The 21,000-nt window shown below is 32.6% G+C and overlaps 1 protein-coding gene across 6 annotated transcripts; it reads left to right on the top strand.

The window, feature by feature from the left end:
• The first annotated feature begins 27 nt into the window (after nt 1-27).
• Nucleotides 28-19,876, top strand: LOC131943280 (pecanex-like protein 1). Of its 6 annotated transcripts, none has more exons than XM_059303315.1 (40): nt 28-334; nt 2,012-2,196; nt 2,300-2,472; nt 4,413-4,520; nt 5,282-5,825; nt 5,947-6,245; nt 6,498-6,689; nt 6,875-7,006; nt 7,136-7,195; nt 7,382-7,544; nt 7,646-7,797; nt 7,935-8,061; nt 8,307-8,645; nt 8,801-8,954; nt 9,094-9,126; nt 9,524-9,695; nt 9,870-9,980; nt 10,237-10,328; nt 10,438-10,574; nt 10,740-10,860; nt 11,026-11,124; nt 11,209-11,359; nt 11,533-11,668; nt 11,759-11,936; nt 12,083-12,191; nt 12,309-12,438; nt 12,586-12,644; nt 12,988-13,203; nt 13,555-13,614; nt 13,716-13,909; nt 14,008-14,238; nt 14,417-14,517; nt 14,922-14,942; nt 16,755-16,902; nt 17,035-17,186; nt 17,362-17,440; nt 17,634-17,914; nt 18,496-18,608; nt 18,865-19,052; nt 19,237-19,876. In XM_059303315.1, exons 1-40 carry the CDS (start codon nt 182-184, stop codon nt 19,516-19,518), a joined length of 6,375 nt encoding a protein of 2,124 aa, XP_059159298.1. In that variant the 5' UTR covers nt 28-181; the 3' UTR covers nt 19,519-19,876. The 6 variants fall into 6 exon arrangements, with proteins under 6 accessions (XP_059159298.1, XP_059159307.1, XP_059159291.1 ...); XM_059303324.1 differs by having other exon boundaries at nt 6,498-6,701; nt 18,514-18,608; XM_059303308.1 differs by having other exon boundaries at nt 6,498-6,701.
• Nucleotides 19,877-21,000: the final 1,124 nt, after the last annotated feature.

Here is a 21,000-nt window from a genome sequence, read left to right as displayed (position 1 = left end):
CATCGTCGTTTCTCGTGCTCTGCGATGTCTTGTGAGAATGGTAAAGTAATGGCTGTTTACATGGGTTGTTGTGTAGATCACAAACAAGGAAGACGAACCAAATTTTAATTTGAATATGTTGCTCATAGAGACCTGATGGAACGGTCTCAGGCAATGTAATACTATTTTCTGGTGTTGGTCAATGGGATCTCATATTCTGGATATTCTCCGCCAAGGGATTTGGGCATCTATAACAGGGGGATGGTTCTACGATCCACAACAGCAAGTTTTTTGCAACACTTTTCATCTTTATCTTTGGGTTTTCCTGCTTGCTTTTCCATTAGTCTTGTATTCGGTAAGTTATAGCCAAACGAGTGTTAGTTAGACATCCTAAATAACAGTTTGATTTATAATTGCTCAGTAGTATTTATTAAATATTGCTACTATTAGACCTCTAGGGCCTAGATTTAGAGTAGAGTTAATTTAATTATTTTAGTTTCATTTTTAATTTTTACTTTCTCGTTTATATGAAGTATAAAGAGTCTTGTAATCGCGCGCAAAAAAAAAAAAAAAAATCGAGATTTTTAGAAATCTCGAGGTTTTACACCTCACTGATACGGAAAAACATAATTTTGCAATCTTGTCTGTGTGTCTGTCTGTGTGTGTGCGTAAACACGATAACTTGAGTACCGTTACAGCTAGGTTGATGAAATTTCATATATGGGTAAGTATTTTATCAAAATCGTAGATCCGTATCAACTTTTGAGCGATTCTGATAACCGGAATTGGTACATTTACTACTTTGAATTTTTCAAAAGCTTATAACTTGAGTACTATTTCAGATAAATGAAATTTCACATGTAAGTAAAAGATCTAATTCTCTACCTTCTGTCAAATTTTGAGTAATTTCCGTTGACTGGAAGTACTAATTTACGCTATTTCAGTTTTCTCAAAAAACGCATGTAAATTTATAAAGTACTAATAATATTATGCACATTTTGTTTTGGCGTTCGCTTGGTGCGCAATTCTTTTTTCGACTTTTATTCTATTTTTAAAAGTTTAAGTAAACAAAAAATCATGTCTATATTCCGAGTTGCCATCCCACGTAGTGTTATATTAGAATATTCTAGAAAGTTTAGGGGAGATCACTCCCGGTTTATTTTAATTTATTGGACTTCTAACAGGTCTAAGCCCTAAGGGCCAAGATTTTAGATACCAACAAATCCTATCATGAAATAAAACTAAAACTAACTTTAATATCAACCACTAATTACTGGATCTGCTCCACAAATATCTAACCATGTTCTTTTCCTACTATTGGCAAAACCCCCATCCGTCTCTTCAGTTATGTGTCCTATGTCATCTCTAACTAGTAACATTGTCACGCCACACATGTTCTATTAAAACAAAAAAAAAACAAGCGCACATCAAACCAAATGGCCTACCGTCAATACTAAGTTTGCACCGTCCTTATTAATCTCTACCAATCATGTCTAATTTCTATCTTTCTATGCTATGACAGTAGCATATTGTCTAGCCAGTAACAGACAATCACAAATATCAAGCACTCACATTTAGATATGCTATACTTGGAATGTGTAGTTATTTTCTGGATTTATTTCTTGTTAACAAAACTTGGGATGATTTTGAAATTTCCCAACAATTAGTTTTACTTCATTTGTAATTTTAGGGGCGGTTGAATCTCAGGAGGATTCACTTTAAGTATTTGTAGCAACCACTGATTATAATGCCATTTAGAAAAGCTGTTTATTTTTTTGTTGACATATCTGATAAAATGTCCCAAAATTATTATTTACCTTCTTAAAAATTGGAAAACTCATGAAAAGTGTTCTTAACTGACATACATAAACCTGCAGCTAGTTTTTTGGAAGTTCAGCCCAAAGTTTAAAATAAGATATGCACAAAAAAAAAGATCTAACAACATTGTAGGCTCATATATTAAGAATGAGAAAGAGTGGAGGGGGGTAGAAGATGTGTGTTGTGATTTATTTTTGTTATTTTGCTTCCATAGACTTTGGAAACATCAGTGCTAGTATGGAGTATGTACTGTCTTGCAATTGGTGTGCTATTTGCCACAATTAAAATAATCAACTATAAGCTTCATCACCTATTTGATACTGGTGAAGCTGAAGTAGAATCACCAACTGCAGATGCAGATAGATTGGGATCAGGAGATAAAGATGAAGGAGGAAAAGGGTAGGATATTTACAATTTAATCATTTTATTTCTTTTATTTGCAAAAAATGTTAATTAATAAAAGAATACAAGTCTATATTTTTCTTATGAATCTCTTTTTCAGGGGAGGTGAATGCAAAGAAAATGAGTACATTGAACTTGCAAATTTAGGGCCTTCATTAGGTGGTGGAGACACAGTCCGACCCCTCTCAACAGTGTCTTCTCAACTTGAGATGGGTAAGGATTATTCCAATGAACCTCTCCCATCACCTATTGTGGCCAAGTTATCCAAAGCAGGTACTTACTTAATATTGCTTTTAGTTATTTTATGCCTCTTGGTATGCTGGTTCACTAATAATCATACAACTATAGATGTTAATAATGCATATTAAAATTGTCTGTTGTATACTAACATATATGTTCACATATAAAGTAACTATTTCAAAAGCAAGCATTTTATTCCATGAAGTTTAATAATACCAGCTCCTGGTCATAAACCCTCTGCATATACACCATACCCCCCGGGACAATACATAAACCTCCTGGATAATAACCCATATAAGGAAATACTAACTATGAAAGCCAAAAATCATAATTAAAACAAAACAAAAATAAGAAGAAAAAAAAACCATTGTTTTACTATGAATTAAAATATTAATTCATTAAAAGATATATATTTCATATATAAGATTGTATATTTAATTCCATTAGTTAAAATTTTACCTAACATTATTTGTATTTGCTCAAAGAGCTGGCACAGACAACACCTTAGATGTAGGTGATCCAAACCTGGGAGCTGCCTGCATTGGCTTTTGAGTTAACTGGAAACATTAGTTATGCCTTAGAAAATTATCTGAAACTTTCCAACAAGCAATGCCAATTGCAGACCTCATAGAAACAACTAATGTTTTCATTTGATATGTAGAACATGCACATGCATGCAGAAGACCATTTGCCATTGAGTTTTTACTTTCTCATATACAGGGTATAGATGAAGGATTGTAATTGTGCACAAAAATCACATGCAATTTTGACAGTTTTCACTGTTTTACTTCTCAGTACTTCATCATATGAGTGGACTTATTTTATTTGGGCAAATATGCTAAATCCAGATTTAGCAAAATTTCGACGTTATATGCATAATTGAGTTGGAAAAACTGGGCTTTGCAATTTTGTAACTGTGTGTCTGTGAATGTATGTATGTATGTATGTGAACACGATAACTTGAGTATCGCTACAGCTAGGTTGATGAAATTTCATTTATAAGTATTATATCAAATCTGTCATTCTGTTTCAACTTTTGAGTAAAATCTGGTAACTGAAGTAAAACTTATTCTACTTTTGGTTTTTCAAAAGCTTGTATAAGTTAAAGATTTAATTCTCTATCTTCAGTAAAAAGTTTAATTAAAAATTAATGAAAAATCATGTCTATATCCTGAGTTGCATTCCCCGTAGTCTTATATAAGTAAATTCGAGAAAGTTTAGAGGAGATCACTCCTGCTTTATTTTAGAAGTAGCAATTGCTTAAAGAGGCTTATTACCAAAACACACAAACAAATATTAATAGCAGCACTCAAATTTCAACCTTTGTTCAAAGTTTTAATTAGCGCAACATAAGTGAGGCATCACTTACAATCCATCTTTTAAAATTGTAATTAATTAAAACTATTAATTCAAAATAAAGTACTGTTTTTTTCTTCATATGTTTGTTTTGTTTTAATGAAGAACATTGGTTTTCACAATCGTTAGTCTTCCTTATATAAACTTCAATTTGGGGAGGGGGGTATGTCACTGGGGTTTTTGTCCAGAGGGCTCATGACCAGACACCAATAATACCATGGGTAGTTAATTTATTTTTTATAACATTTTCCCCTCGAATTTCTAACCTATTTATTTTTTAGTCAGAATTCCTATCCTATGTTTCTTCTTTAGGACATAAAAAAAAAAGCTTATAAAAACCTTTTTTTAATGAAGCTTTTATTGTACCTAAGTTCATCTGTACAACTGAAGTACATTTTCTATTTGTAACTACTTATACAATAGGTGTAACATTCACTGGAAATTTTTGAATTAAATCCACTTTATATTTTAAAATTTGCAGTGGGTACAGTATTTTATAACATCCAACAGCTGTAAAATTAACCACTAAAAACAGTGATTCTGATGTGAGTTAAAAGACAGCTGTATTTGTTTTGAGATAATTTTTTTATGGGATAATTGCACCTATCTCACAACAGGTAAAGCTCCACTTGCTGAAATAGATGGGGATGAGATCACAATGGGAGGTTCAGGAAGAATTTCCTCAAACCTTGAGTCAAAGCATGACAACACTAGCAGTGGAAACGGTAGTGTTGAGTTTGTTTCTGAATATTGGCATTTTGTGTTGCTTTTGTTCACTGGTCACCACATGACATGTGTTAATAAAAGAGGGGCAGCCCAGTTAAGGAATACTTGTATAGTTTTTCCAGTTATTATTTGAAAAAATAATAGTTCCCTACCTTTATCCAGAAACATGCTCACGCTTTGTCTGTATCATTTTTCAAAGAGAAACATTGCTGGGTGATAAAAAACTAGCTTTGAACTAATAGTAATATTAAAGTAATTGAACCAGCAGCTTCTTTTGTATCCTATGATCTAGCAGTATTTTTCTTTTTCTTAAGATTTGTTTCCAAATTGTAAATTAATAATGATTTAATAGTGGCATTGAGACATTATTATGGTTCTAAATTGGCATGAGCAGCATTTAGATAGTCAAATGCTTTTTTGTGTGTATTCAACAACTAATAAAAATTTGCATTATATATGTGTGTGCCTAATGGTTTTTGGTATTAGAGCTCATATTTTGTTGTATTAATTAGATAACTGCAGTTTTGACTTGTACTCAAATGTATAATAATCAAGGCTTTATCTCTTCATCATTTTATACCATCCTTGTTAAAAAAAAAGCAGGTGATCAGCTTTAGATTTATAATAATCATTTCCTATACATTGAGGAACTTAAAATTGATGCAACTTTTTCACAACAAAAAATACTAAGCACAGAACTTATGAGAGGTGGTTGGATAATTTGAGTTTGTCATTTTTTTATTTCCAAATTTTATTCCAGAAGATGATGATTCCCCAGATCAAGATGATGACATTCCTCATACAATAACAACTCAAGCTGATATTGAACCTACACCTGTGTCATCAACCAACCGTGAAGAACCACCTGAGCCATTCATTGAACCTCTTAAAAGTTCTGATTTAGCCAATAACAATAAGGAACAAGTAAAGGTTGAAACAAACCTTTCAACAGTGGATAATGGCAGTCATGAGGAAACTAAAGATAACACAACTATGAAGAAAGATGCAGACAATGCTGAACAGATACAAGGAAAGGCTTCAGGGCACTCACATTCTCAGCATGTAGTAATGGAAAGAAAAGATTTCACAGAGGATAAAGATTCCTGCCCTGATCTATCATCTACGCCAAAATTGCGGATGAGGAAAGAAAGAAAAGCAGTCAGAAGAAGTAAAAGCACACTTGAGTGGAGCCCTGATAAGCCTGTGACTAAATCACGGCAGTCTACACGTTCCTTAAACATGCCGGCGTCTTCTGTTGGTCATCCTCCACTGCAACATCATTCTACATCTAGCAATAGTGATTGGTAAGATGATTTTCTTTGATACTAAACAAGGAATTAGTTTAAGCTACCTTAACCTATTATCTAATTAAAAAGAAATGTTCATCCTCTTTGCCTATGATTAAAAATTTCTTAATCTTGACAGGTCTGATGTAAGTTTTGGAGAGGTAGAGGTGCCATCCACTCTAGACTGCCATGATGATCTTTTTCTATCACTGAAAAAACCTATTGGGTCTTCCACCATTTTGGCATCAAATGCCTTGGCTCACCATGAAAGACCTGACAGCCCCCATCCTAACTCAATCCATTCAGTCCCATATCAGTCTCATGGCAGGGTTTCATCATCTCCCCAACACCAAGATGGAGGCAGAGGGGTGCCTTATATCTACAATATGTGGCCACATAGAGGCCAGGATGCTGATAGTGATTCACTAACTTCTGGGGGTAGGCTTTTCATGTGTTTTTTTTTTAATTCATTGTATGTATAATGGGTTTCATGCTTAATTTTTGAAGAAATCAAATACTAATCTTTTAATTACTTGTTCATATTATTTAAAGTTTAAAAACAATTTGTTTTGTTTTACAAAAATTTTTTATTTATTTAATAATTTTCTTAGGAAGAAGTAACAATAAAAAAATTAACATGATTTTATATTATTCTTGTCTTTAAGTTAATGAAAAATTGTTTCTTTTTAGGTGCGGATACAGCATCCCACTCCACAGAGTCTAGCAGCTCAGCCAATTGTGAGCCAGTGTTAAGTTGCATCAAGTTACCCAAAGAACCTGAACTAACAACTCCGAGTAGTCCCTCTGCTGAAGACTTAGCCTTTATGAGAAGTCAGGGAGCCATCCCTAAAAAAATTCGTTCTAGATCTGTTCGTCAAAACAGTGAGCTAAAGGGTATAATTTAATTATTTTTCTGTTGACAACAGCCTATTTGCTGTGTATAGTTTTCTTTATCTTAAAATTTCTACAAATGTTTGGAAATTTTCCAACTGTCTTGTTTAAACTTGCATTTAAAAAACTTATAATATCTTTATGATATGGGAATAAACTTATGATGAATATTTCAGAGTCTACTAGCCCAGGGTCAACTGACTTGTCTGATCCAGAAGAAATAAGACGCAGACTGATAGAAATTTTGTGGGATCCCCAGCAGCACCCTGAAGAATTAAGACAGCTACAACAATTTGTCAAAATGAAAAGTAGGTTCCTTTACTACAGCCTTGGTTTATGTGTTTAGCATTGTGTTTAAAAAACATGTCATCTAAGCCAGCTTGTATTGTTATGCTTTTTAAAAAGGTGTGACATTTTATCCTTTTTTTTTTTTAAAGAAAACCAATCAGCATGCAGTGAGGGAGGTACTTCAAAAGAAAAAAGTGAAGAAGTTAATTGTAAGTAGTTGTAGAAATTAATGTGCTAATCAAAATGTTATTTCATCAGGAATAGAAGGCTTAATGCTGACCTCTTCAGATATCCGCAACTGTGCATAGAAAAATAATATGAAATTTGTTAGTCATGAATCATAAAACAAATTTTTAAAAATGTAACTGTTAACACTCACCACCTTACCTTTCTAGCTAAAACACAGGCCTCAAAAGAAGAAGAGAGTAGTTCTAGTAAGTCTCCCAACAAAGCCTGTGGTCACGAGGAGGAAAAGAAAGCAAACACTACACCCACAGAATTCTCTGCACTATTGCCAGCAAATCCCCAGTTGAACAGACCAACTAACAGAAGAGCCAGGTAAGATTCTGACAGTTTTAGAAAAAAAAAATCATAGATATGAGAAGTTGTTTTATATGAATTAAGATTTTCTAAATTTTTACTTCTCTTTTACACATAAGGCGTAGGCGAGGTCGCCGGCAGACACAACAGAAAAGAGAAGGTTCTCCACCATTGGCAGCACTGAATATGATAGTGGGTGAGGAAGGTCACTTAGCCACATCACATGATGACACCACAGATGGGGCAGTTCACTGGTTTCAGGATGAACAAGGTCAGAATTTTGTTTTGATGGTACTAGTAAAGTAGAGTCAAGTGTTGCTATGTGTTGTGTCTATTGATGTTTATTACTTATGGAAGAATGGCTTCTCTTTAGTATTAAAACTAACATTTGTATCATTTATTGTGTAGGTAATTGGATGTCATATTCCTTTGGGGAAAACAGTACAGGTGTGGCTTTAAATATTGGAGATGTGAATGTGAACACCAATACAAGTAGTGGTCCAATTGAAAGAAGGAGACACCATGAGGCTGACAAGTAGGTCTTATTTGACTCTTTTTTTTCTGTTTTACTTGTCAGATTGTTCTGTTAGCTATTACAACTTTAAGTAATTTAAATTAGCATTACCTATGTATTTGTCTTAACTAGTATCAGTGATATGTAATACTAATCCTTACCTTAACTTGGGTTAAAGTATTGTTGTCTGTGATACAAGCTATAGAAATGTGTGGTTACCAATAAATAAGAACCCAGTCTTTGTTATACAATTGTGTTTTCTACAGATGGTCACTGTCCTCTATTGCGTCCAATTCAACTGTTATAGTAGAAGAATCTCCTCAGATAGAGAGCCCCATAATTCACATGCACCCTGAAATGGATATTAGGTCAATGGCAAATAACCTTTACTTGCCTGCTGATACATTACATTCTTACGTGCAATCAATGATCAGAAGGAACCATACGTCCAACTCATCCACAGACAGTGATACCACACATGCTCATACTCGCTCTGGGCGGAGTATTCCTAAGCCAAAACATTTCTATAAATTCTGGGTGTGGCCAATGAAAAAGTTTATAAAAATAAGATTTGATCGTCTAGCTCTTTTAGCAGCATTAGATAGGTGAGAAGTTCTGGTTTTTTTTTTTTAAAATATTTTTTTAAATTGTAAAAAAATTTACTTTCTATTAAAATTTATTGTAATTTTTTTATTTGTTATTCGTCTATTTATATATTTAAGTATCAGCAATAAAACATGAATAAAACTTTGTTCTACAGGAATATATCTGTGATAGAAAATGTGATATCTATACTTATGGCAGTTGGGGTTGGTGCTCTAGGTGCTCTCATGATTTCCTTCAACTTTTACCATGACTTTTATTTACTGCTGTTTTGTTTCATCATGGCTGGTTGCCAGTACAGTTTATTGAAAGTAAGCCATAATTTTAAAACTTACTGATTCTCAATGTTCAATCAGTAGCACAGCAATTGATTTCATTCAAGTTATATTTGTATATATAACATAAATCTTTTGTCTATATTATTGTCATCTATTCTTGATTTCCTTACAGAGTGTACAACCTGATGCAGCTTCACCAATGCATGTAAGTTTTTCATATTTAACAACCAACATTTGAACAACAAACATAATTGTATAATTGAAAACCATCATCAAATTGTAAAAAAAATAATTTTTTAATGCAAATAAAATAGTAATTAGAACTTTTTTTGTCACTTCCAAGAAAAAGACTTACTGCAAAGTCATGTCACTCATTTTATCACCCCAAAAAAAAAAAGAAAATATGGTGCACATATTTAATCAAACCATGACCATACTGTGTGTATTTGAATTTTTACTTTTTTTTTTACTTGATGCACTTTGTTTTTGTATGTATTTTGCTTGTTTGTTCCTCTCCTCATCTGCTTACCTATTGAAATTATCTTTTTATATCATTTTTCTTCCCCAAATTTCAGCTGACAATTTTTATTTTTTCATTTTAGGGCTACAATCGTCTGATTGTGTTCAGCCGTCCGTTCTATTTTTGTCTATGTTGCTCAATTGTCCTGCTTCTAGACTACGGCAGCCACACAGTCAACAACAAATCCTTTGACTTATATGGCATTCCGTTCACAATATCCTCCGCTCTCACATTCCTCAGGCACTTTTTCAAGAGTAAGTGGCATCATTTATTTATCTATTCAATTATTGTTTATCAATATTAAATTGGCATTTGAATAAGATTTTTTTTTAATATAAAAAATGGATTTTCCTAAAGCAAGCCAGATCAATTGAACTAATTATTTTTGAGCAGTTCATTTAACTATTTTATTTTGCATCTTTTTCCAGTATTTGTTTTGTTTTTTCCTGTCCTGTTTACTCTGGGACTCTTGCCTCAAGTCAATACATTTCTTATGTACATCCTTGAACAAATTGACATGCATATATTTGGTGGCAATGGTAGGTCTACTAGTTTTCAAAATACTTTTTATTATTGTGTCATGTGTTTATTTATTCATCTCATCCATCAATGTCTGATTCATAAACATTTAAAGTAGTCCACACTTATGTTATTACTTCCTTGTCAGGTACTTACCATAACAGTTTTTTTTCTAGATACAATCTAAGCATTTTTCAGTTTGCAATTTTTGCTACTCTAGTTATTTTGTTAAATGTAAAAAAAATTTAATGAAGATTTAAAAAAATAAATTTTCAGCTTGCACTAGTTTATGGACATCTTTCTATTGTGTGTGCCGTAGTTGTCTGGCCTTGATTGCTTTATATGGATTTGCATATGCTTCACTGAAGGTAATGAAAAGCTCTGTTTAGCAAAATATTAATTCTTAATATCACATTTCTTTACTAATCTTTTGGAGCTGCTAGGAGCTACTAAAATCAAATTGTTCTTGGTTTTCAGGATATTGTTCCAGAAAACAAGTGTAGTACTAAAAATGAAGATGCAGCTCAGAATGTGCCTTTTTCTATATTGTGTGGGCTCATAGTTTCTATGGCTTACCACCTCAGTAGGTCTGCAAGTGATCCAGGAGTCTTGTGGTGAGTAAAGCACATTTTACCATCTGTCATAGATTTTCTTACTCCCGGTATAAAGGTAACTAGTTGTGCAATAGTGTCAAAAAAATAATACAGTAATTCTGCTCATTTTGAAAACAGCCATTTTTAGGAATTAATTCATTTTGTTATATTCTTTTCTATTGTCAGTATGTTGCTAAAAGGTTTGGTATTCAAAGAAGTGAGCACAAATGTTAAGAATGATCAGCCCAGCAAATCAGAAACTCAGGAACTTGTTGATCCTTTGCCAGAAAAATTGAAAAAATGTTTGGTAAGAAATAATTGTTACATAAATGTACACATGTAACTAATCTTTTCAGTCTAAAAATAGAATTTTGTGTGATGGAATTTGGTTACTAGCATCAGAAATGTGGTATTACTGTCACTGTCAGTTATCTAAATACTTTACATTATCTGTTGTACATATTTTTTTAAGGTTCAACGTTTGCAGTCAGATGCTATAGTTTGTGTTGCTGTTACTATACTTACATTTGCTGTGCATGTCAGTACAGCTTTCACAAGCCCAGCTCTTCAGGTATAAAATGTTTTATACTTTAATTGTTTTTTAATAGTTGTTTTTGAAACCTGTTTAAACTATTTCTACTTTGTTGATTTCCAGCCAGATCTTAGTGATGCTTTGTACTTGATAGCGGCCAGTGTTGGTTTCCTTGTGCATTATGTCATCCCTCAAATGAGGAAAGAAATGCCTTGGCTCTGCTGTTCTCATCCACTCTTACGTGGAAAGGAATGGATGTATTTTGAAGTGAAAGGTCAGAAAAATAGTTTAAAATAGTGGTATTGATGTTAAATTAAATTAGTAGAAATTTCTTTCTTAATAGTGTAATAAGACTTTAAAAAAAAGTTCTCAACCACATAGCACAATAAAAGTGTTTTTATTGCTTGATTCTATTTAATTATAAATTTATTGTTAATGTCATTCCAGAACCTCCTAAAGTGATTTGGATAGAGCAGCTGTATTTGGGACTCCGTTTCTTTGAGCGCAACATTATTTATACTGTTGTCTGTCTTTGTGCCACCACAACTTCAGTCCCAGGAATCATTTGCAAGTTTGGAACTTTGTAAGAATTTTTTGACAAATTATAACCTATAATCTAATTTACTACTTTTTAGAAGAAAAAAAAATAAAGATTATTTTTTAAATTTTGCAGTGCTGGGCCTTTGATCATATTGATATGTAGCCTAAAGATGTTACGGTTTGCCTTCTCTGATACCCCACGCCAGTACCTCATAATCGCCTTCACATATTTTTTCTTCAAATATGATTTCCGGTGGTCATCTGAAACATTTCTAATTGACTACTTCTTCATTTCTATCATGTTTTGTAAAGTAAGTTTTCAGTCCTCACTCCTTGTATCGGTAAACTTGAATAGTTATTTGTCATGGTATACATTTCTATAGAAATAATTAAGTTTTGTTCCATACCAGTTGCCTAATGAAGTTTTTAATGACATCTTGTTTCTATTCCCCCACAGTTCTGTGACTTCATGTTGAAATTAAATTTTATCATCACATACATAGCTCCATGGCAAATAACATGGGGCTCTGCATTCCATGCCTTTGCACAGCCATTCAGTGTTCCTCGTATCCTTTTCACAAATGAAGGTTTTGACATCAGCATAAAAATAAACAGAATAAAGTTTTAAAATTTTGTATAATCTAATTCTAGCCAGGCTGTAAAAATTCCTTAACCGGAGTCAGATAGTGCCATGTTGTTTCTTCAAGCAAGTGTCTCTGCCATATTTTCCACCCCGTTGAATCCATTTCTGGGTAGTGCAATATTTTTCACATCATACGTTAGACCAGTTAAATTTTGGGAGAGAGATTACAAGTAAGTCTTCTTAAACATTTACAAACTACTTGAGCTTAATTTTTTTATGTTGACTTACTATCAGAAGTATATAGAATCTTACCAGAGATATATGTTGACTTACTAAAGTATATAGACCCTTTTACTAGTGATATTTCCAATTTCTAGCACCAAACGTGTTGACCATTCAAACACAAGGCTGGCGTCACAATTGGAGAGAAATCCAGGTATTTGTAAGATTTGGTCTATTATTCTCAACCATTCTTAAAAAATTAATTATTTTAAAAAAATGAGTTACCACATAATGCACAGCTGGGGCAAGCATAACTATCTTCAAAGCTCCAGTTAAATCTTGGACTCTAGAACATAGGATGTTCAGGGCACACCCAGCTCTGAGGGTTAATATCTGGCTAGTCTGAAAAAGTAAAGGCAACCATATAGAGTGCTTACCACACTTTCCCTTATATGCTGAAGTCAGAAAATTAGATAACTCTATTTCCTTTCGTCCATGAATCTTCTGGTCTATGAGTGAACTTTACTTTCAATAATGGTAAAATCTTTTTGTTTCAGGTGCTGACGACAACAACTTAAATTCCATTTTCTATGAGCATCTCACTAGATCATTACAACATAGTCTCTGTGGTGATCTATTTCTGGGCCGTTGGGGAAATTACACACAAGGGGACTGTTTTATTATGGCATCTGATTACCTTAATGCTCTCGTACATATCATAGAAGTCGGGAATGGACTGGTAACATTTCAGCTCAGAGGCTTAGAATTCAGAGGTAACTACTTCTTCTTTAGATGAAGTCTCTAGCTAACCACATTGAGATAGACTTGTGGAATAAAAAATAATTCCTAAAAGTTTACTCTTAGCTGTTGATTGCACAGCTTAGTTGAGTGATAGAGCTCAGCATTGGTAACCCAAAAGTCTCAAGTTTGGTTTACTGGCTCAAGTTTTGGGATGTTCTTGGGTTCACCTAGCTTTGATGGGGACCTGACTTGAGATGGGCAAAGTAAAGGTGGCTGTTGTTTTGGCTGTTTGAAAACAATGGAAATGGTATTAAATTACCTAATTTAAACCAATATTAATATATCGTGAATATCTACAAGAGATGAATCTTGTATTTTGTTAGGTACTTATTGTCAGCAAAGAGAAGTCGAAGCTATTACAGAAGGAGTTGATGATAATGAAAGTAAGTTGTTTTTTTACCTTTCTTGGAGATGTAAAATAATATAAAAAATGTGCTCAGTATCAGCATGTAAACAGCTTGTCTCTACTGCTGACTATCCCCAGGATTCTGTTGCTTTGAGCCTGGACACCTGCCACATTTCCTCTCTCTCAATGCTGCCTTCAATCAAAGATGGCTGGCATGGGAAGTTGTTGTGTCCAAGTATATTTTGGAGGGCTACAGTATATCTGATAATAGTGCTGCTACAATGCTCCAAGTATTTGAATTAAGAAAGGCTCTCATCACATATTATATCAAGGTGAGTCAAGATATTTTTGTTTTGGCTTCAGTGCTCTATTGTAAAATCATTTCCCTATTTTTGTTATAAGAATTCTCACCAAAGAAATTGTATTTCAGAGCATCATTTATTACACGGTACGTTCACCAAGACTGGAGGACTGGACAGGTAACCAGACAATTCGTCAAGCTCTTCAGGCCATGGAGGACGACAGTTATGTTGATCTGGATCCTACCTTCAACATTCACATTGATGAGGACTTTGATTTTAGACTGCAGGGTATCTCGCGCAATAGTTTCTGTCAAATATATCTCTCATGGATCCAGCACTGTGCCAACTGCAGGGATAAGGTATGACCACTGGTTAAATAGAAAAACCTGTTTACCTTTTTTTTTTACCATAGTAATTACATCTTAAATTTATTGCGCTTTTCAAATTTATACAGATGTTCCTTAAAATGCTTATTAAACAAAAACTGACAATACATCACTACAATTCATTTTGACTAAACAATTTACCAAAAATCAGGAGATAGACAGCAGCAAAACTTCCATGCTGGTCACACTGTCCTATGCACTGAGTCTGTTGGGTCGTCGTGCATTGAGTGCTGCCTCACACAACTCAGCAAGGTACCTTTACTTGTATATTGTGTTGTATTGACTTGGAGCTGATGCATTTAAAGTAGCCTGAAATATATATTTTTCTTAACCTATTCTTGTGGGACATGTCTGAAAGTGGACATATTACTCTTACAATGGTTAATCTTTTGTTAATCTATTATATCTTAGGGAAGAGCATTTGCTGCCATATTTTCTGCTATCTGCAGTGTTGATATGTAAACAAACAATAAAAACAGCAAGAATTTAAGCCAGAGATATTGTTTTATGTACTCTTTGTAATCCACCAAATCTGCAAATAATGGCCAACGCTAACAAAAGGAAAAACGTAAATAAAAGATAGTACTCGATCAACCAATTATAGTTGCAAAAGTCTTTCTGTTAGCTGATAGCAACTGTGGTTTATTCTTCCACAGGCATCAGAAATACATGTTGAAGTAAGCTTATCTATTTCTTAACCACGCTTGTTATCTATTTTTTTCAAATGTATGGGTCACTTAGCACCATGCTTTACACTGTTTTCAAGCTTGAATAAGTTTCAGCTTTCTATTTGTTTTTATTTTTTTTGTTGTGGATCAATTGAAGTCAGTTTTATGATGGCTGCCAAGTCACAATCATTGTTTGATCAAACACAATTTATTGTGGACTGCCAGCATAAAGTCATAGATGTTGACTTGATCAGACACAAGGTTTATTAAGTTTTATCAACTATGCACACATCTTTTGTTTTCTATATTAAAATAAAAGTTAGGAATATCTGCAGTTATTTAATACCCAATCATATAACATATTCTATTATCTTCAGCATTATAGTTGATCCATATTTTTTTCTTTTTAGTGTGTAAAATCTTATTACTAAACAAGCATCAAAGCTGAATAGTGATTGAAAAGAGTTTTTTTTTTTCTGTTGGTTTCTCTGTGAAAAATTTGCTAGAGTAGGACCCTAGGGTTAAATGGGACAGTTACATGTTTATTTGCTTTTAAACCAATAGTTTAATTTATCATGAATATTTTTATTTAAATCTTTGTTTTTTAGCAACACTATTTTTTTATTACATTAGGAAAACAGCTATATTATTGTAAAACTGTGTTGTTTGATTGTGAGAAATGTATTTGAAAGTCAACATACACTTGGTTTATTAATATCTCAGATATGTTCTTCGCATTCCTTCATTTATATTTCACAAAACAAAATTGTTTCAAATCTTTGTTGAAAATAATAAAACTGTTATATATAAATAAGTTGGAAAATAGTCAAATGACAAGTAATTATCCTGTTCTACTTGAAATATGTGAGGTCCCATTTATGAGATCCTGTTTGTGCCCTGATGTATACACATGGCTGATATACTTACAAGTTTTATCAGCTTGAGCGAGATCACAGTATCTTTCACGATTGTTTAGGTTTGTTAACTCACTGTGCAGGTTCCAGTTGTTTACTATATGATGAGAGCTTTATTAATTTCCTGTGTAGGGCAAAAGTGAAGTTGAGGAGACGGTATTTGCAGTATTGTACTTAAAATTCAATAACAAATGTTTCTTATAAGTAATAACTCTGTGACTCATTCCTTTTTACTCATACAATACACTTTTTAAAAAATAAGCCGTTTATTTAAAGATTTAATTTAATTTCTATTTCACTCATTCAAGGAACAACAATCTCCATTTTGTTATTTTGGTGTTATTTTTGTGCATGTTTCTAATGTTAACTTTATTTCATTAATTTATTTTTTTCTCTCAATTTTAGTTTAAATTTGTCTTTTTATTGTTGGTAAAAGATTAACTGTTAACCAAGTTACAAAAGTTAATAACAACCCAACAAAAAAAAAAGGAAAAGAATAACAAATTTAAATTCTAAAAAACAATTTTTGCCATTAAATATTGAAATATAACCCTGTTTCATTGCAATGATTTCATGTTTTTGTTCGGCTGATATAAATGCTTTTATCAGTACATTAAATGCTTATATTAGACAACAATCCTATCTAGTCTAATAAAACACATTTTATTACTTTCATAAAAATAAAATGCTGTTCCATTTACTTAGTGGGGAAATATAAAAATAAAGTACAGTTATTAAAATACATTTTAAAAAGGGATGGCATCAAATGTGTGATAGCTTCATAACTTTTTTTGCTCCTTACTTTAGAAAGAAAAACACATTTTTGTCACAGATCAACTGTTTTCAGTAATAGATAAAGGAAATGTTGATACAAATAATTTTAGTGACAGGTTTTTTGGTATTTCAGTGTTGATTTCTTCTTGTTTGGACTTCATGCTCTCTTCAAGGGAGACTTTCGCATTCAGTCACAACGTGATGAGTGGGTGTTTGCTGACATGGATATGATGAGAAGAGTTGTAGCCCCTGCGGTTAGAATGTCCCTAAAGTTACATCAGGTTGGTCTCTTGTAGTGGTGATGTCTGTAAAGAAAGAATACAAAAGAGTGATAAAAAAAAATTCTTTCAACTTAATTGAATGCCCTAGTTGTCATTTGAGAAGTTAGAAACACAATACTTGTCCATCTCTAGGATCATTTTACTTCACCTGATGAATATGATGACAGTCAAGTTTTATATGATGCTATAACTGAACATGAAAACACTATGGTTATCTCCCATGAGGCTGATCCTGCATGGAGAAATGCAGTGTTGTCCAATGTCCCCTCACTTTTGGCTCTAAGGTAATGCTTAGCTTACAATTTTTTAAAAATTTCTATTAGATATTGTTTTATTAAGTCTCACTTTTTATTTTATCACATCAGATAGTTTCAAAAAAGGATTTTTTAAATTATTTTGTTATGCATGTAGTCAAGTGTAAAATTTAAATTATGCTTCACAATTGTTGTTAATTTTTAGGCATGTCTTTGATGAAGGCTCAGACGAGTACAAAATTATTATGCTTAACAAGAGATACCTAAGCTTCCGTGTTGTGAAGGTATTCATAAAATTAAGTTAGACATGATAAGCTAATACTTTTTAATTTAAAATTTATTTTGATTAACTACACATCTGTACACAATTTTATTAGTTCTTACAGTCACTTTAATTTTGATTCTTGTAGAGCATAAGAATATGTGATATCCAAATGATGGAATGTGGATGATATAGCAATGTTTTCATGCCAACAGGTGAATCGCGAATGTGTTCGAGGCTTATGGGCAGGCCAGCAACAAGAACTAATTTTCCTTCGTAACCGCAACCCTGAGAGAGGCAGTATCCAAAATGCCAAACAAGCTTTACGGAACATGATCAACTCATCATGTGACCAACCTATAGGTTACCCCATCTATGTATCTCCGCTAACCACCTCTTATTCCACCACTCATGACCAATTAGCCAATATCCCCATAGTGGGCGGAGAGTTTAAATTTAGTGCAGTCCGTTGCTTCTTTACATCTTTATGGAAAAGGTGAGTAAAATGCGACAAGAGTTTTTTTTTCTCAGTCTTTGGTAGTGACTGATTGGTTTTCTGAGAGATTAGTAAATGAACTTGTATACACTATAGCATATGCATGTTTATGGTACTTATTCAGTTTATTAATGTAAGTTTATAATTTAAACTGTATTTAAGCCTTAACCCTTTTCCTCCAACTGTTTTAAAATATACATCATATTATTGCGAAGAAAATATGTATTTTCTTTCAAAATTATCAGCCATGATTAGGGAAAGCAAATAGTTTTAAACACATTAACCTGCTAAATGAATAAAAAGCAAATTTTTAAAATTATAACAAACTTTCATCTTTTACTCAAAATTATTATTATTGCCCCAATGTTGCTGTGTAATTAATAATACTCAATAAAATGCATGTCACATAAAACAAAACTATATAATTTTAAAATGTAACAACCTCTCATGCTATCAGTTAAACATTTCCTGTGCAAGTAAACATACCCCATTGGTAGGTTTAAGCAGCATCTGAAGGTAAAGGGTTAAAATTTATTTTGGTAAATCAAGCCGAACTAGATGTACTTGTGTATTTAATGAAGCCATTTGTGTTCAAACAGGATGAGACAACGGTGTGATGCTACTTGTGCTGGGGGAAGTGCATCCTTTGAACTTGACATGCCATGTAGTAATCAGATGGCAGCATCCACCATTGGTACTTTTTAAAATTTGCTTGCCTAATAGATAAAAATACTAATTTCATGTAACCTCTGTTGTTTGAATTGGTGAAACTTTCATTTGCTTTTAGTTTTAGTCAAGCCTCACTTGAAGCTGTACTTTAATTAAAACAGAACATAGTTACATCTCTTATTGCAAACCTCAGTTAAGACTAGGTTGCTTTAGAGGCCCAATGTCACACACACCACTTAATTGTAAAAAAAACCTTGAAAGTTTTTGCCTCTTTTGTACAGGCTCCGCTCCACGCCTAACTATCAACAGCCAGCAGGTTGACATTCCACTACAAACTCTGGGCAATAGGGGCAGTCTCATCTCTACAGCATCATCAGCAAGCAAAGTCAACACACTAGCATCCCTAGCTAATTTAACTAGTCTTATCAATGACTCCAGCCTTAAAGATAGCCTTCCTCACAGAGTTAGGGTAAGAAATCCTTCATAATTATCTTTAGTAAAGATTCTTTCCTTGTTGTATGATTTAAGATTGAGAATTACAACTGTTTCTCTGTAATTCAATATCTTTCTGTGGTACTTGTAATTGTACCATTTTTAAACATTTATTAAAAGACTTAAAAAATCTACAAATATACACTATGATAATACAACAGATAATGGACCCTAGTGTTATCTTTGATGCGATCAATCTTGGAAGACGAAGTGATGTACAGTGGCCCAATGATGACTGGAGAGCTGCAGGGGGTAAAAGTGGATGGAAAGATTGGACTCCGAAAAAGGGAATGGAGGGAACAATAGTTCATCGATGGACACCAGGCAACACTGACCCAACTAAAAAATCTCATGTTGATAAAACTATTATCTTAGTACAACTCAGGGATCATTTTGTTCCTATAGCTGAGAATGGAGTGTTAGATTTAGGTGCTGAGGTGTAAATAATGTTTCAAAATGTTTATTAGAAATAAAGTTTAAACATTATTTATGACAAATGCAAAAGTAATATCTAGTCAATTAATACAACAGTCTATTGAACTAGGACATATAATTTTTTTCTTTGGAAATGAAGCGATTGTTTATAAATGTTCAGTTAAAGCATAATTTTGTTTGATGAAACATTTAGGAAAAATTCATTAATTTTTAACATTGAGAATATTTTTTTTTAATTTAAAATTCAGGTTGATAAGAGCTTTGTTTGAATATTCTAGCATGTTATATAACTTGCAATCCCTCCAGTTCAATTACCAAAAAATTAATTAATTCAAGTTTTCATAAATCTTAAAAATATATTTTCAAAATCTAGCACTTCTTTCTTTTCCAAATAATGTAACAGTGGCCTGCACTAGTTACTTTTGAACATATCCATCATATTTGATTTTACTGTAAACCATAGAGTAAAATTACACTGAGAGGACGTAGAAAGATATTAAATTTAAAAAAAAAATCTTTTATGGACTTCATCCAAAGCAAAAAGAAGTATTAAAGAACAGATAGATAATTATGACATAGCCTGTTTACCATATGAATTTATGCTTAAAGTTTAAAAAAAATTAAAATGTACTGGTTAAAATGTCTTTTACACTAATTGTTGTAAATTGACATTTCTTATGGCCAGTTTATGCTGCCCAACTGAAAACTAGCTAAATACTTCACTCTCTGACTAGCCTTATCAAATGACAACTAAGCAATATTAGTATTGACATTTGTCGCATACTCAGTGTAAAAGAACTTCTCCTAGTTGAGTACTGTAGAGTTTGAAGAGATATATAAGTTTTAAATATATCACCCTGCAATATATAACATTTTGTTGTAGTTTTTATTTCTGTGGACAATCAAGCCTTTTTTTCAATTTCAATCAACAATTTGTAAAAGCTTTTTCATTGTTAGGTAAAGAGTTGATTTTATTTAAAAAGATATGCTAAGTAACATTATTTTCACAGTTAATAGCCAATTTCTAATCTTGCCCTCCCCATTTATAATGATAGTGCACTTTAATCAGATCAAAAGACCTAAATAAAATATTTCTCTAGAGCTGCCTGTAAAAATATTCCAGCACGAAATCATTTTTTTTTTGTTAGTTGAAAAACAACCTGGATCTTGTGAACCAATACTGCAGTTCCTTATTGAGACTTAGGCATAATGATACATTTTCAATTATTTTTACTTCCTATAAAGCTACTGCATTATCACACCTTCAAAAATGCATTACATTGTGATTTCTCTATGTAAAAAAAAATGTTACCACTAATCTTAATCCATTTTTTAAAAATACCATACATCTTACTGTTGTACTCCCCAGTGATTATTAAACCTTACAACTCAATAATTTAGGTTCAGATATGAAGTTCTATATTATATATATATCATATTTATGTATGACTTGTAAATCTTTAAGAATCTGCATTTTAAATGATTATATT

Source organism: Physella acuta, unplaced genomic scaffold (genome assembly GCF_028476545.2).
Source record: "Physella acuta isolate Inbredline_101_S28 unplaced genomic scaffold, ASM2847654v3 ptg000038l, whole genome shotgun sequence".
In the NCBI taxonomy this organism is placed as follows: domain Eukaryota; kingdom Metazoa; phylum Mollusca; class Gastropoda; family Physidae; genus Physella; species Physella acuta.
This window is presented reverse-complemented; position numbering and strand designations above follow the sequence as displayed.

Excerpts from the sequence above, each read along its gene's own strand:
- LOC131943280 (XM_059303308.1), top strand. The coding sequence starts at position 182 with ATGGGATCTCATATTCTGGATATTCTCCGCCAAGGGATTTGGGCATCT. Across the intron at positions 11,125-11,208 it reads TCACAAGCCCAGCTCTTCAG|CCAGATCTTAGTGATGCTTT; the intron begins GTATAAAATGTT and ends GTTGATTTCCAG. Across the intron at positions 16,903-17,034 it reads TGTCCCTAAAGTTACATCAG|GATCATTTTACTTCACCTGA; the intron begins GTTGGTCTCTTG and ends GTCCATCTCTAG.